This window comes from Notamacropus eugenii, chromosome 3 (assembly GCF_028372415.1).
Source record: "Notamacropus eugenii isolate mMacEug1 chromosome 3, mMacEug1.pri_v2, whole genome shotgun sequence".
NCBI lineage: Eukaryota > Metazoa > Chordata > Mammalia > Diprotodontia > Macropodidae > Notamacropus > Notamacropus eugenii.
In genome coordinates this window covers 183,905,539-183,922,942 of record NC_092874.1, presented here as the reverse complement: position 1 = coordinate 183,922,942, position 17,404 = coordinate 183,905,539, and the positions used below count along the sequence as shown (strand labels likewise).

General features: G+C 39.6%; 2 protein-coding genes and 1 long non-coding RNA gene across 4 annotated transcripts in view; 2 read left to right on the top strand and 1 right to left on the bottom strand.

Annotated features, from left to right (window-relative positions):
• LOC140533595 (uncharacterized) overlaps positions 1 to 17,404 on the bottom strand; it is a 31,531-nt gene that overhangs the window by 10,485 nt on the left and 3,642 nt on the right. The window lies entirely within an intron of this gene.
• LOC140533593 (small ribosomal subunit protein eS17-like) lies at positions 6,116 to 6,611 on the top strand. The gene has a single exon (XM_072653525.1). The coding sequence runs from the start codon at positions 6,145 to 6,147 to the stop codon at positions 6,550 to 6,552; it is 408 nt and encodes a 135-aa protein (XP_072509626.1). The 5' UTR covers positions 6,116 to 6,144; the 3' UTR covers positions 6,553 to 6,611.
• Positions 16,738 to 17,404, top strand: part of CMAS (cytidine monophosphate N-acetylneuraminic acid synthetase) — a 28,267-nt gene continuing 27,600 nt past the window's right edge. The window contains exon 1 of the mRNA XM_072653526.1: positions 16,738 to 17,106. Coding sequence (XP_072509627.1) covers positions 16,853 to 17,106 — 254 coding nt within the window. The 5' untranslated portion in view covers positions 16,738 to 16,852. The remainder of the gene's footprint in view (positions 17,107 to 17,404) is intronic.

Sequence of the window (17,404 nt, the reverse complement as noted above, 5' to 3'; positions counted from 1 at the left end):
TGACTTGACTTTGATCTGTGATCATAATGATGTAGCTAACAACTCCAGTAGGTGTAGATGGCATTCCATTTAAACCTTCTCATTATGTGTGACAAGTCTTCTTCATGTTCTATAAGTCTGCCATGGAATATCTACCCATTATGGTACTGGGAGCTCTCTTCAAGTTTGTTGATATCAAGTTATATTATTAAGGCTCCTAAGTGGTCCATTTGTTATCTCTCACTCCCGCTATGTGACTAGCCAATCTCATTTTTGGGTCATATACATTTTGGGTTTCTTTTTACATTGTCATATGGGTATTTCTTCATTGATAACACAATACAGCCCATTTATAGCCAAAATAGGTCTTTCTGTTGCTCTTTGATACCTCCAAATTTTAATTCTTTAAAGACTCTGAAGACTAAAAGACTTCTTTAAAGACTTTTCCTTTCAGGGAGGTTGGAATCCTTTAAAAGCACTGTATAATTTCCCAACTCCAAACCAATGCACTTTCTCTTTCCTATTCAGTTCACCATCCATCTGCAGTACCTTCCTAAGGTCTATATACTGATAGACCATTTATTCTACTTGTACTTTTAACCATACATTATAATCTGCAACTCTGTGGGAGCACCAATTTGTGAAACCAACTCCCCTACTCCTTCCACTACATCACACATTACTATACATTGGTTTTATATTCAAATGAATGCAATTTCCTGCTTTTGGTCATCTGGTGTAATTGTATGACATTATCTGGTTTTATTTGCCAATATCGCTCTTCTAAGGGAATGGGTCCACCTAGTGGCTACTAGATGTTTCAGCAACCTCATGCACAGAGAATATTTTAGTATTCATTCTTAAATCATTTTTCTGGAATAGGTCTTACTGGAGTTGATGCCTAAGAATATCAGGGGCTTTTGTCAACCCATTGTGGAAGATGCAAAAGTATGCTCTGAAACAGATGCTGTCGAAGTAATGTCTGCAGGAGACTGGGGAGGGGGGATAGGAAGGCAGAATTATAAGTAAGGGAGCAACTTCAGAGTGCTTGTTTAAGTCATTTGGGTCCCACCTGCTGCAGCCAAATAGACTTAGGTTTGGCTTATGAGGACTTTTATCTAATTGCATATAGTAGGGGCAAGACCTTCTTCTCTATCTTCATCCTTCATCCTTCATCCAGTTCAACTCTGCACTATCCTTGAATCCCTTGCTGCCTTGCTTGTCACTAACAATACCCTGCCACATCTCAACCATGAATTACTCCCCTATCTACCTCATTCACTCCTTTTCACACGCTGCTGGAGAAAATCACAAAGCCTTATTTGGATCACTACAAAATTATGTTACATAACCTCCATTGAGTCTTTACTATGGCAAAGCAATGCTTTTATAACTCTCTAATTGTTTGCTATCCCAGTACCACAGTAGCTACTTTCATTCCTCCTTCAGGTACCCAAAGCAACGCCCCCCCATTCTCTAAGCTAAGAAGCTTGCTTCGTAATTCATCTTCCAAAACTGGTGTCATTTACCATAAGCTCCCTCTTTTTCTTTACTCCTCTTCTCAAATCACTCAGGCAAATTTCCCTACCATCTCCTTTACTCCTGACAAATCCTTCTACATTTATTCCTTGATCCCATCCTACTATCTTCTCTAGCAGAACTACTATAATCACCCCATCCCCATTCTCACCCACACCTCTCCCTCTGTCCTGGTTCCTATGCACAGCTTACAAAAATGTCAATGTCTGCCCTATTTTCACTAGAAATGCCCAACACCAGTAGTTATCAATGCCTATCTCTCCTCTTCTTGTCTAGGGTTCATGAGAGGGCCATTCACACTGGGTTACTCCACTGTGTCTCCTCTCAGTTTCTAAACCTTTTGTAATCTGAATTCTGAACTCCTCATCTAACTGAAACTGCTTTTTCCAGTTACCAATGAACGTTTAACTGCCAAATCTAATAGTTTTTTCTCATTCTATCTCTGAAAACTTTAACATTGATAATCACAATTTTCTGGACATTCTCTCCTTTCTAACTTTTTGTGACACTATTCTCCCCTGGTCTTCCCACCTCTTAGACTACTCCTCAATATTCTTTACTGGATGTTTATTCTAGTTATAATCACTAACTAGTAGTGTCCCACAAGGCTCACTCCTGGGCCCTCTTTTTTTTCCCCTTTATATCACTTAATGATTTCATCAACTCCCATAGATTCAGCTATCATCTCTATGCAAATGATTCCTAGCCCTAGATACCCAACCCTAATCTTTCTCCTCCGTGGAGTTTTCTTGGCAAAGTTGCTGGAGTGGTTTGCTACTTACTTCTCCAGTGGATCACCTTTTTTCAGAACTCTCTACTATAACCTGCCTATCTTGGGTAACCCTGCATGGAATATTTCATAGTTTCAATGAGCTGCACAAGTCCCTCCATCACAACAGAGCAGTGATCCATCTACCTCTGCTTCACTGACTACTCTAAACCTTTGACTTTGTGGATCACAACAAAATTGTGGCAATTCCTCAGAGAGATGGGAGTACCAGATCATCTTAACTGTCTCCTGCAAAACCTCTATGTAGGCCAAGAAACAACTAGACTGAACATGAAACAACTGGTTGGTTTTAGATTGGAAAAGGAGTACAAGGTTATATATTATTACCTTATTTATTTAACTTATATGCAGTGTACATCATGCGAAATGCCAGGCTGGATGAATCAAGAGCTGGAATTAAAGTTCCTGAGAGAAATATCAACAATCTCAGACATACAGATATCACTCTAATGGCAGAAAGTGAAGAAAAATTAAGAAAGCTCTTGAGGAGAGTGAAAGAGGAAAGTGTAAAAGTTGGCTTGAAGCCTAATAGCCAAAAAAAACTAAGATCTTGGCAACTAGTCCCATCACTTCCTGGCAAATAGAGGGGAGAATAGATGAAAGCAGCGTCAAATTTTATATTCTTGGGTTCAAAGATCATTGCAGACAGCAACTGTAGCCACAAAATGAAAAGACACTTGCTGCATGGGAGGAACTCTGTGGCAAATCTAGAGAGCATACTGAAAAGCAGAGACATAATATTGCCAACAAAGTTCTATACAGTCAAATATATGGTTTTTTCAGTAGTAATGTATGATTGTGGGAGATGGACTATAAGGAAAGCTGAATGCCGCAGAATCAATGCTTTTGAATTGTGGTATTGGAGAAGACTTTTGAGAGTCCCTTATACAATAAGGAGATCAAATCAATCTATACTTAAAGAAATTAATTCAGACTATTCACTGAAAGGTCAAATACTTAAGCTGAAGCTTAAATACTTTGGTCTCATGAGAACATGGAACTCACTGAAAAGATCCTGATGTTGGGAAAGATTGAAAGAAAAAGGAAACAGCGGAAGATGAGAGGGATAGAGTGTCCTGGAAACAATGAACATGAACTTGAACAGACTTTGAGAGATAGTGGAGGCTAGAAGGGTCTGGAATGCCATGGTCCATGGAGTCATGAAGAGTCAGACATGACTGAACAACTGAAAAATAACAAATCTCTCTCCTGAGATGTAGTCCCACATCACCACCCTCCTCTGACATCTTAAACTGCATATCCCATTATGGCAGCAAGATGGGTGGGATTTGTTTATTTGGAGTTGTGAGCACCTGAGGGTTCGATCCCCTTTGAGCCCTGATGGTTCACAGCTGTGCTGAGTCATGTGGGTTTCATACCTGCTGACTCTGAGCCAATCAGAAACCAAGTCTTAGTTACATATACTGGGAGGTTAGTATTTTACTTTGGGGGTCCACTTATGAGAAGGATCTTGTAATTTTCTGGTTGAGACTCTGAGTGGCCATATGTTCAGACCCCCCTGACTGCTCAGATGTAAAGGCTATCTCAATCCAGGGATATATGTAAATTGTAAGGCAATATTGCTTTGATTCAGGCAGTAAGAGCCCTGTCTATTGGTCTTTATCTCTCTGCTTATATTTTTCTGTATGTTGAACTGATTAAAGTGATTGTTCACTCTTCAAAAGCTGCCTTTCCTTTTATAAATGCACATTTAAGAACCTGTGATAGTCTGTCTCCCTGTGTATGTTGGGGTACTTACTGATACACGCATAACTATTTCAAATTCAATATGCCCCAAACAGAACTCAATAATCTTTTCCTCAAAATCTACCCTCTTCCTTCCCAACTTTCTTGTTACTATAGAGAGCATCTGTATTCTCCCAGTCACTCAGACTTATAACCTGGGTGTCATCCTCAACATATAACCCACATATCCAGTCTGTTGTCATATCTTGTCATTTTCCCTTCACAGCATCTCTCATATATGTCCCCTTCTCTCTACTTACAAAGCCACCTTTCTTATATAAGGCTGTCATTACCTTTCATTTGCATTGTTGTAAAAACCTTCTAATTTGTCTCCTTGCCTCAAGCCTCTCCCCACTCTAATCTAACTTCCACTCAGCTGCCAGAGTGATTTCCCAAAAGCAGTCTTCTTATGTCACTCAATAAACCATAGTGCCTCATATTTACCTCTAGGATCAGATATAAAATCCTGTGTTTGGCCTTTGAAGTCCTTTATAATCCAACCCTTCCCATCTCTCCAGGCGTCTTATACTTCTTTCTCTTCTACACACCATATGATCTAGTTATGCTAGCTCACTTATTGTTTGTGCTTAAGTTTACCAACTCTGTGCCTTTGTACTGGCTGTCCCCTGTGCTGGGAATCCTCTCCCTCCTCCCCTCTGCCTCTTAGTTTCCCGGGCTTCCCTCAGGACTCAGCACAAATCCCACATTCTGCAGAAGACTTTCCCATTCTCTTTCCCAATTTACCTCTGTGATTACCTTCCCTTCATACTATAAATATGTTGTATTCTGTAACCTGAGCCCCCAAACCCATTGGTATGGGATTCTCTTCTCATTGCTGCAGATCAAAATAAGTGCTTGGATGAGGGAAGGAGTTAGCTAAAGAAGAGAAGAGAAATGGAGTCTCTTGGGGCTCTTCAGGTTATTCTGCCTACCACCTTCAAGAGAAAAGATGAACAATTTCAATCCTACTTCAGGTTGCTGAAGGTAAAGAAAAAAAAGATACTGAGAAGGAGTTGACGTGTATAACCTTGATCATATCTCCATTCCCAGCTTGCTACACTAGAGACTTTAGGGAATTTCCTCTTGGGTGGGATCTGGTATTCTCTGTTGGTTGAGTTGATACCTTCACCCCCAAAGGGAGAGTTGCTTCTCTTTCTGTGATTTGTTTCGTTGTTAACTTTGACAAGTGGGTTTCATTGTTATTTCTTACATGTACTCATTGCAGAATTAGTATTTGACAGAAAGGAAGTCAAGCCTTAAAATATAAAGCTTAGAATTCTCCTTTCCCCATTACAGAATTGTTGTTGAGTCACATCTGATTCTTCATGACCCTGTGGACCACAGCACACCAATACCATCCATGGGATTTCTTGGCAAACATTGTGGAATTGTTTGCCATTTCCTTCTCCAATGAAAAACAGAGGTTAAGTGACTTGCCCAGGGTCACACAGTCAGTGTCTGAGGTCATATTTGAACTCAGATCTTCCTGAGTTCAGGCCCAGCACTCTATCCACTGAGCCATCTGCCTCTTTAAGAAATAGTTATCAAGAATTAAACTTGAACCTCAAACCCATAACTACCTACTATAGGTATTTAAATATTTAAGGGAACCAATAGATATAATTCTAGCCTAGAAGCCCCTAATTCTCAAGAGAAGAGAGTGACCAAGCTCCTGGTCCCAACCTCCCACTTTCCTCTCCTGGCAGGAATTGAAGTCTCCTTTGGAGAAGAGTGGGAAGAAGAAGAAGCGCTAAGAATGTATCAATTCTGCTCCCTGAAAGCCAAATCAAGACACCCCATGCTTCATGTGGAGAGATAGCTTTGTTATACTTGCTTTTTTTTGGTTGAATTTGAAAATCTGGTGGATGTGAGGTGGTATCTCAGAACTGGTTTAATTTGCATTTCTTTAATTATGAAAGAGAATTTTTTCATATGCTACTGATGGCTTAGATGTTTCCTCTGAAAACTGCCTGCTTATATTCTTTGACCATTTACCATTTGTGGGTATGACTTTTATTCTTATAAATTTGACTGATTTCCCTATATATCTTAGAAATTAGCACTTTAGCCCTTCACCCTCCGGAGCCAACATGGGTCGTGTTCGCACCAAGACCGTGAAGAAGGCAGCGCGAGTCATCATCGAAAAGTACTATAAGCGCCTGGGCAATGACTTCCACACCAACAAGCGCGTGTGTGAGGAGATCGCCATCATCCCCAGCAAGAAGCTCCGCAACAAGATCGCGGGATATGTTACTCATCTGATGAAGCGGATCCAGAGAGGCTCTGGGAGAGGTATCTCCATCAAACTGCAGGAAGAAGAAAGAGAAAGGAGGGATAACTGTGTCCCTGAGGTCTCTGCTTTGGATCAGGAAATCATTAAAGTGGATCCTGATACCAAGGAAATGTTGAAACTCCTGGACTTTGGTAGTTTGTCCAACCTGCAAGTTACCCAGCCCACAGTTGGTATGAACTTGAAAACACCAAGAGGAGCTGTTTAATATTTACTTTTTCCTTCTTTCCAATAAATGTGGGAATGCTTCTCCCCGAAAAAAAGAAATTAGCTCTTTATCAGAGAAACTTTTTTTGAGGATTCCACCTTCCCAATTTCCTGCTTCTCTCATAATTTCAACTGCATTGGTTTTGCTTGTGGAAAAACAAATTAATGTAATGAAAATTGTCCATTTTACCACCTTCAAAACTCTCAGTTCCTTGTTTGGTCATAAACTCTGACCATATCCATACATTTACCATGTAATTTCTTCTATGCTCTTCTAATTTGTGCATGATGTTATACTTGATGTATGAATTATGAATCATGCACCCACTTGGAGCTTGTCCAAGTATGCATTATAAAATGTTGGTCTAGACCTACTTTCTGCCAGACTGCTTTAAAAAAAATAGTGAGTTCTTGCCCCAAGAACTGGGAGTTTTAGGTAAATAAAACATGAAGTTACTGTGCTGGCTAACTTACTTCTACTTGTTTCTGTATATTTTGTACCTAACCTCTTCCACTAATCAACCTTTCTATTTCTTACCCAGTGTGAAATTATTCTGATGATTATAACTTTGTAATATAGTTTGATATCTAGCACTGATGGACCCCCCCTGCTTCCCACTTTCTTTCCATCAATTCCCTTATATTCTTAACCTTTTGTTTCTCCAGATAAATTTTTTCTAGCTCCATAAAATGACAGTTTAATTGGTATGGCACTGAATAAGTAAATTAATTTAGGCAGTATCATAATTTTTATTATATTGGCTTGGCCTATTCATTAGCAGTTACTATTTCTCCAACTATTTAGATCTGCCTTTATTTATGTAAAGAGCATTCTGTAATTGTGTTAATATAGTTCTTGCATATGCCCTAGCAGATAGGCTACAAAATATTTTTTTACTATTTAGTTATTTTTAAATGGGATTTCTCTATCTCTTCCTGATAGATTTTTGTTAGTAACATACAGAAATGCTGATGATTTGTGTGTTTTATTATATATCCTGAAAATTTGCTGAAGTTGTTCATTGTTTCACTTGGTTTTTAGTTGACTCACTAGGGTTTATTAAGTAAATTATAATATATTCTTCCAAAGAGATGATTTTATTTCCTCTTTGTCTATGCTTATTTATTGTCTTGTTGCTAGTGGTAGCATTTTAATCACAATATTGAATAGTAACGGCAAAAATGGACATTACTGCTTTACCCCTGTTCTTATTAGAAAGACCTTTAGCTTATCCCCATTCTATATAGTGATGTCTCTTGGTTTTAGAAAGGTTCTACTTATGATTTTAAGGAAAGAAATGCTAATTTCTATGCTGTCTCATGTCTTTTTTTTTTTTTAACAGGAATGGGTGACATAGCTTCTCAAAAGCTTTTTCTGCATCTATTAAAACAATATGATTTTTGTTTTTTATTAATATGTTCAATTACATTTTTCTAATAATAAACAAGTCCTGCATTCCTGGAATAAATACAGCCTTGTCATATTATATAGTCTTTCTAATTTGTTGGTATGGTTTCCTTAATATTTTGTTAAAATCATCTGCATCAATAGTAATTAGGAGTGTTGGTCTATAGTTTGCTTTCTCTGCTTTGATTCTGTCTGCTTTAAATATCAAGATCATATCTATGTCACAAAAAGAATTTGACAGATAGTTTGTGTGGCATTCAAAGTAATTGCTCTTTAAATGTTTTGTAGAATTTGCTTGTAAAACCATATGGTCCTGGTGTTTTTGTTTTTTGCTTTGGGAATTAATTTGTTTTATTCAATTTCTTTTTCAGAGATAGAATTATCTAAATACTCTATCTGCTATTTTTTTAACATGGGTATTTGATAGTTTTATAAGTATTCATCTATTTTATTTAGACTGTCAATTTTGTTGGTATATATTTGAATGAAATAGCTCCCAATAACTGCTTTTATTTCTTCTTATTCATTGTAAATTCACCTTTTAATTTTTGATACTAGTCATTTGGACATCTATTTTATGTTTTTCAAAAACAAAACAAAACTGAATAGGCAGTTTTTAAGGAAAACCATTTAAAGTATCAATAGTCATAAGGAGAAGATGTTGCAAATATCAAACAATTAGAGAAATGCAAAATAAAACTCAGTTTACCTTCACAAGAATCCTGTAAGGTGGATATCATTTTACAGATATGGAAACTGAATACTTGAACTCAGTTTTGCTTTCCAATAAGGGTTCCCTAATCTTAGGTCCATGAATTTTTTAAAAAATATTTTGGTAACTGTTTCAATGTGATTGGATTCCTATGTAATCTTTTATATTTTATTGGAAGCATTTAAAAACTTCTCTGAGAAAGTCTACAGGCACATCACACATACACACGATGTTAAGAAACCTTGATCTAAGTCCAGGACTCTTGTATTTCTCTAATCAATAATAATTTAGAGAATTTTCATATGATATTTCATTGGAAAACTGCCTGTTCTCTGACCATTTATCAACTAGGGAATGACTGGTATTCTTATGGATTTAACAAAATTCTTGATTTATTTGAGATATGAGACCTTTATCTGAGAAATTTTCTATAAAAATTTTCCCTAACTTTCTGCTTTCCTCCTGATATCAGTTACATTTGTTTTATTTGTACAAAATTGTAATGTTTAGTTTAATGTAATCAAAATTATCCATTTTATACCTAACTTTGTTCTCTATTTATTACTCATTCATAAACTAAAATCCTAAAAAATACAAAATGATATTCAAAATGATATGCATTTCACCAGGAAATTAATGCATTCTAAATAAATGAAAACACCTACAGCTTCATTTCTAAAATAGTACAGTGTATTCCTATTCCTCTCCACCTTGATCCCATTCCCAATACAAGAGGAATTCAGGACTTACCCTCTTCCAAACTTAATCTACCACTGCTAGAGTATCGAAATGGATTCAGTTTCTCTCTGTAGCCAAAGAATAGTCTTAGATAGTCTGGAACCTAGATTTCAGTGAAGCACTGAGTCTGTCTACCATGAGGTTCTTATGAACATTATTTTAACCATGTTTATTTTAAAACAGACTTTCAGATCTTGACAGAAGCCCTTCCTTCCTAATCCTGGTCATCGGAACAAGTAAGAAAAAAATGCAAGTCTTTTAGGCACAAAGTAACACTCATAGAGGGCAACTAGGTGGCACAGTGGATAGAGAACCAGGTCTGAAGTTAGGCCAACTCATCTGGCCTCAGACACTTACTACCTGGACCAGTCACTTAACCCTGTTTGCCTTAGTTCATCATATACAAAATAAGCTGGAGAAAGAAATGGTTAAACCACTCTCGTATCTTTGCCAAAAAAAACTCCAAATATGGTTACAAAGAATCAATCACGACTGAAATATTAGTGCAAAACAAAACAAAAACACCCAAAGAGTAGTCTTTGTATGAGAAAATGATTGCTGAAATACCTCTCGGCCACTAGGTGGACCCAGTCCCTTGTAAAATCAATGGCAACTGTAACTAGATTAATGAAATAAAAACCCACGGGATAACAAAGTTGGAAGCCACGTTCCATTGGATGTAAATCTAACGTATAGTAGTAATATTTAAAATAGTGGAAGGAGTAGGACAGCTAGGATACAAAATCAGTCCTACCACCAACTAGCAATCTGAACTTAACCATTTAAGCTGATCTGTTTTTTACTGGGCTGCGGCCACTGTGCCACATTGAAGTACATGTTGATCATGAGGCTGACATGCACATTGCCAGAGTTAACTCGGTGTTTGGGGGGCTGTGAAGGAAAGTGTAGGAGAGAAGAGATATCAGACTGACTACCAAACTGAAGGTCTACAGAGCCACTGTGCTGACCTCGGTGTGGTATGCCTGTGAAACCAGCGCCATGCCAGGAAACTGAATCACTTTCACTTGAATTGTCTTTAGGAAGACTGTGAAGATCACCTGGTAGGATAAAGTACTAGGCACTGAGGTCCTTTCTTGTACTAAATTGCCAAACATCTGAACATGACTATAGAGAGTACAACTCTGATGAGCTGGTCGCATTGTTCAAATACTAAAAGTATGTTTATCTAAAAGACTATTTTACAGAAAACTCACACAAGGCAAGCACTCACGTGGAGGTCAGAAGAAACCATACAAGGACACTTTCAAGGTTTCCTGGAAGAACTTTGGGATTGATTGTGTGACATGGGAGACATTGGCACAGGACCACCCAGCAAGATGTGTCCTCAGCAGACATGGGGTTGAAATAGCTCAAAAGAAACCCAAGATGCACAAATTTAGAGAATCCACCTCAAATGTTCACATGGACCATGTGTCTCACCTGTGGTAGAGCATTCCAAGCTTGTATTCATCTATTCAGCCAGAGTTGTACAAACTGTAACTTGACCCTAACATAATGGTGCCTTCCTCTTCCAGAACAAAGGACAACAATTAACCTGTTTGTCAAAAAATTGAGAACTTTCTGCAATTGTTATGAGAATTTTAAAATAAGAAACATATGAAAGCTTTTTTAAAAAAAAATTAAGTGCCTTATAGATACTCTATTTATTAACACCCACACAAATAAAACAACTTTCTATAGTCTGTGACGTCCCTTGGGACGAGCACTGATCTTGGCTACTGGCAGCCAGAAGCTATTGTGAACTATAATGGGAAACTTGCCACTTTTTCTAATAAAAAAATGTTCCAAGTTACTGATAAATGACTTTAAAATGAACTTTTAGAACATATTCTATTCTCAAGAAGATTGCTAAAATTATTAGTATCAAAGGGTTGTTAACATGAATCAGGAAATAGGGGAAATAGCATTAGTGTAACTTTCAAATCCAAATAAAAAGGATATGGCATTAGGTTACTCACACTTTAACTGCTTCTGTAACATTAGGCTAAGCAGGCTCCTCACAATATACAATGCCAGGTACCTGAGGGAAAATTTTTAATATCTTCCCAAACTGGCTTATATATGACTATGAAATAATAAGATTCACAAGGATATTAATAAAATGGGGATGAATCTCATCTTCAAGTGGCAAGTTGTCTTAGTTTCAGGACAGAGTAGTTTAGCATTTATATAGCATTTACTATGCGTCAGGCACCGTTTTAAGAACTGTACCGGCAATATCTCATTTGATCCTCACAAAGGTAGGCATTGTTTTCGTTGTTCAGTAGTTTCAGTCCTGTACAACTCTTCATTCCCACACTGGAGTTTTCTTGACAAAGATACTAGAGTAGTTTACCGTTTCCTTCTCCAGTTCATTTTACAGATGAGAAAACTAAGATAAACAGAGTTAAATGACTTGCCCAGGGTCACACAGCTAGTTAGTATCTGAGCTTGGATTTGAACTTAGGTTTTCCTGTCTCCAGGCCAAACATTCTCTCTACTGTGCCACCTAACTGCCAGAGAAGTTTGAAATTAGCATGGGAGTATAAGCTTATCAATTTTAGTCAGGTGACTGGAGAAATATTTGAGTAGTTTTCGCACTGCTATCTAAGAGGCATCCTATATATTTGACAAGGAAAAGACCTTACTTACATTGAGGTGACGCCCAGGCTTTTTCATGGGCAGAGTAGCATAGTTATACATCTAACAATAAACTCCTGCTGTGATTCTAGGTAGAGCTCTTCTGAAGTTCAATTAGTACAGAAAGAGAAAATGGAAGATACCCTGTCTCTTTAAGACCCTTTCCATATGGAGCAGTTAAGAGTTAAAAAGAAAAGCGGGGGAGGGCTTTTATTTAAAGGAAGAAATTTGTTATTATTGTCAAAAGATGTAATAAGAAATTGCCTCCATTATCGACGAACATTTTGATAGTTAGAGTGGGGAAAGAACTTGGGTCTACTACAAATTGTGGAAAATGTATATGAAGAAATAGTTTATGGGATTTCAGAAAGTTTTGGAGAGAAGATGATCTGTAGTGTGGATTCCGCAACCTCGATCTCTTTGTTTGAATGATGCCTCACTTGCGTCAGAATGGTTTAATATTATAAACAGCCAGAGAAGTATTTATATTTTTAAAATGTAAGTAATTTTAAGTGTAAAAGAAACACTTTTAAGGGCACTGGTCAGTCAACTAGAATTTATTAAACACCTACTATGTGCCAGGTGCTGTGCTAAGAGCTGGGAGTACAAAAACTCTATGTTAAAAGAGCTCACACTCATACTGCATATTGGGAAACCAATATGCAAACAATCATGTACAAACAACATAAGTATGCAGAATAAATGGGGGTAATCTTGGAGGGAAGGCACTAAGATTAAGGACTGGGAAAGGCTTCATGAAAAAGTTGGGACTTAAGCTGAAATTTAGAGGAAGCCAGGAGGTAGAGATGAGGACAGGGAGTGTTCCAGGCATGGGGGACAGGCGGTAAAAATGCTCTGGATTGAGAAGTGTAGCATCATGATTAAGTAACTGCCAAAAACACTGGTTTGCAGAGAATGGGAAAGAGAGTAAGGTGTAAGAAGCCTAAAATGGCCAGGTTATGAAGGGATTTGAAAGACAAATAGAGAATTTTATATTTGATCTGGGAAGTCATTGAGAAGTACTGGAATTTGTTGAATAGGGAGGTAACATGATCAGACTTACATTTTGGGAAAATCACTTTAATGGCTAATTAGAAGATTGTTTGGAGTGGGGAGATCTGAGGCAGGAAAATCAATCAGCATGCCATTCCACTAGTCCAAGTGGGAGATGATGAGGGCCTGCACCAGGGTGTAGCAGCGTCAGGGGAACAAGACACATATAAAAGATGTTTCAATGACAGAATTGACAGAACTTTGGCGACTGATTGTATACCAGGGGTGAGAGAGAAGGTGAAGATAACACCTAGATTGAAAGCCTGAAAGAATGCTGCTACCCTAAATAATAACTGAGAAATTAGGATGAGTGAAGTGTCTAGGGGGAAAAATAATGAGTTCAATTGTGGACATGTTAAGTTTAAGATGTCCAGGAATATCCTGTTCAAGATATCTAAAAGACAATTGCAGATGAGAGACTGGAGGTCAGGAGAGATGTTAGGGCTAGATAAGTGGGTAAGTAGACCTGAAATTCATCTTAATAAAGATGGTAATTGAAATAATGGGTGCTTATAAAACCATTAATAAATAACTGAAACTAGAAAGAATTCTGGCCTGGCTTCAGATATAGGTGACATTGGTTTTGGTTCTATTTCTGCTACTGGCTAGGGTTTAAGAGAAGTCATTGAACTTCCCTGGGGCCCAGTTTCCTCATCTGTTAAAAAAAAAATGGATTCCCCCCCTATGGTTTTCAGTATAGTCTGAAATTTTGTTTGGTTTTAAAATAGAAATGGTGGTATTGTGGTAAGGGAAAGAATGAAAAGATTCTGATCTGAAGAAAGAAAATGTCTTGAAATACAAACACTGTCACTTTGTATGTAAAGAAAATTACCTTCCTTGGGCCCCTGTTTTTCTCAGTTGTAAAACTGTAAAATGACAGTTTAGACCCATATAATTTCTAAGCTCCCTTCTAGTTCTATGATTCTATGTCTGTGTAACATATTCCCTTTATGCTCTTATTATATCTTCCCTTTCTGTAATAAAATTCATTCAGTAAGCACCTTCTAAATACTTAATTTCGTTGGGTTTCAGTATTCTCATCTGTAAAATGAGCATAATAAGACTAAGTGATTTCTAAATTTCCTCCTTTTAAATCCTAAAATCCTATGATATAAGCATTTGAGGCAACATTCTCAGCACCTGGCAGAAACAAAGATAAATAGTTGAACTGAACGATACCTGACTTTAAACAGTTTATCAATTAGTAATGGAGATAAGACATGTACTTAGCATATTTTAAAATAAAACATTACATATGTATAACAAAACTATAAATAAAATCAGAGAATCAGAGTGCAAGAAGGGGCCTTAGAAATAATCATTGCCCTTTATAATATCTCTCCTGTTACCTTCTCTCCAATTATCTCTGTAGCTTCAAGAAGTGGCAATTAGGTGGTGCAATGGATAGAGCACCAGTGCAGGAGTCAGAAGGATCTGAGTTCAAATCTCAACTAAGACACTTGACACTCCCTAGCTGTGTGACCTTGGGTAAGTCACTTCACCCCAATTGCCTCATCCTGGGTCATCTCTAGTCATCCTGATGAATATAGATGGCTCCGGAGGAGAAGTGAGGCTGGTGACCTTCACAGCCCTCCCTCACTCAAAACAAAGTCATTATTCCTCTGATGGCATGGTCTTCTTTGGCAATGAAGGACGAATACACACACAGCTTCAAGAAAGGCTTTCAAAAAACTCAGAAGACAACTGAATACCACATTAAATCTTTGTTTTGTTGTTTTTCAGTTATGTCCAGCTCTTCATAACCCCATTTGAAGTTTTCTTGGCAAAGATACTGGAGAGACTTGACATTTCCTTTCCCAGCTCATTTTACAGATGAGGAAACTGAAGCAAACAGCTTTAGTGACTTAAGTGACTTGCGCAGAGTCAGTTAGGAAGTCTCTGAGGCCAAATTCGAATTCAGCTGGATAAGTCTTCCTAGCTTCAGGTCAAGCATTCCATCCATGTACCACACTGCATCTTGGGACATCTCCAGTTGTCTTGACTTTTATCTTGCCACTAGACTTGGATGATTGTAGAAAAGAAAGTTAGGCTGAAGACTCTGTGCAACTCTGGCTCTCCTAAATGCAATTCATGCTCAAGTCAAGACATCAAACCATGATGTCACTATCCTGATATCCGAAAGTATTGTGATAGTCTTCTAACTGGTCTCCTGGCCTAAAGGGTTTCTATACTACAACCTATCCCCCATACCTCTGTCCAAACGATTTTTCTAAAGCTCAGGCACGCCTTTCCCTATCTAATAAACATCAGTTATCTCTAGGACCAAATATAAACTCCTCTGCTCATTATCTAAAACCCTTCAAGATTAGGCCTCAAACCACTAGAGTGTGAAATCCTTAAGAGCAGGTATCGTCTTTTGTCTTTGAATCCCTAGTTCTTAGCACAGTGCCTGGAATGTAGTAGACCCTTAATCAATGCTGATTGACTGACTTTAACCTTGAGCCCACTGCCCTCAAAGAATGAAGAGGTATATGGGAATGTGTGCCATGTCCCTAGGAGTGACTATCCCTTTCTTGTACACGCACCATGGTCCAGTGAAATTTGTCTTCTATTATGCATCTATAGTACAGCATCTCCTATCTCTGCGCCATTACCTTGGCTATCTTGTACCAGACTTAGAACTCATTCCTTACTCACCTCTCCTTCTAAGAATTGCGAGTTTCCATCATGGCTTAGCTCAAACTCCTTCACGAAGTTTTTCCTTATTCCCTTAGCTGTTAGTGTCCTTTCTCTCCACCCCACCCCCCCACCCCCCACCCCCCACCCCCCATTATCTCATATCCATTTGGTATTTATTTTTATAGGTACAATGAAAAATAGCATTTGTACGCTTCAAGTTTTACAAAGCACTTTACAAAAGAGGAAACTGAAGATTCCCTCTTCAACGCTTCAAATCCAGTCCCTGTCCACTGCCCCACTTAAACAGATTGCGAATCCTTCAGGGGGAAGGACTACTGTCTTTTCCTTTTGTCTTTGCATCCTGGTAGCACCTAGCACACAATAGGTCATTAAATAATGACTCTTAATTGTTGACACGAAACGCCTTTTCCCCACAGACCAGAAACTCCTGGGGCCCACTAACTGGTTTGCCAGGTCACCGGGAAGGTCACTGGGCCGGTGTTTCAAGCCAGGCTCTTTCCCTAAATCCCAGGATCTCTTGACTTTCTGACTTGGGCTTAGAGGCCAGACGGAAAAACTCCTTTATTGAGGGAGAGGGGCTGCTTCCTTTCCGTCTTTGTATCCCGCTGTGCCCAGACCATCCTAGCTTGGTAAAAGATGACTGATTGAGGATTGATGATCGGATTAAAACCGATATTAAAACCTGTGCAGATACTGCACAGGTAAGAAAGAAGGAGGGATCTGCCCAAGGAAAAAAGTCACAAGGCAGGGAAGGGAACCTGTATTTACAGTCAGGTTCTTTCACTAAATCCCAACAACTCTCGGGCATCAGCTTCCCGGTTCTATTTCCTGACTTTAGAAAACAAAACAAGCACGTTTCGTCCATCCTCAGTCCCGCCCAGCTCACTAGAGTCCAGAGTCCGGGGCAGCCCAAGAGCCTAGCGGTGCGCAGAGCGCAGTCGGAGAACTACAACTCCCAGCAGCCCCCGCGCGGACTCCCGGGGGCTGGGCGGGGGACGGAGCCGGAGCTGTGCTGAGGTGGCAAAGGAAGGGATCCCGGATGTGGCGGAGCGCCGGCGGCGGAGGAGAAAGAGGAGGGGAGGGCTGAAGATGGATTCCTCCGAGAAGGCAGCCGCCACCTCCTCCCCTCGAGGTCGGCCGCCCCGGGGCAGGCCCCCGAAGCTGCAGCGCAACGCCCGCAATGGCGTGGGCAAAGGTGGGGAGAAGACCCCGCATATGGCAGCCTTGATTCTCGCGAGAGGAGGCAGCAAAGGCATCCCTCTGAAGAACATCAAGCACCTGGCGGGGGTCCCGCTCATCGGCTGGGTGCTGCGCGCGGCCCAGGACGCCGGGGTCTTTCAGAGGTGTGCATGCGCAGAGGGGGCCCGGGCTGCGGGGAGGGGGCGCGGGGCGCGGGGCGCGGGGCCAGCTCCCTCCCTCCGACCGCGCCCTCAGGAGTGGGCGTGGAGAGGGTTTGACAGGGGGGGTTAGCCCCTTCGGGTGACGTGGGGGCGGTTCTCAGACCTCCCCCCTGTACTGTCCCGCTTAGGAAATAGGGAGATTGGCTGCTTGTCTCACTGCCCCACAGAGAGGCGAGGGGTGAATGAGTGAGGGAGGGAATGAATGGACGGGTGGGTGGACGGACGGACGGACGGATGCATG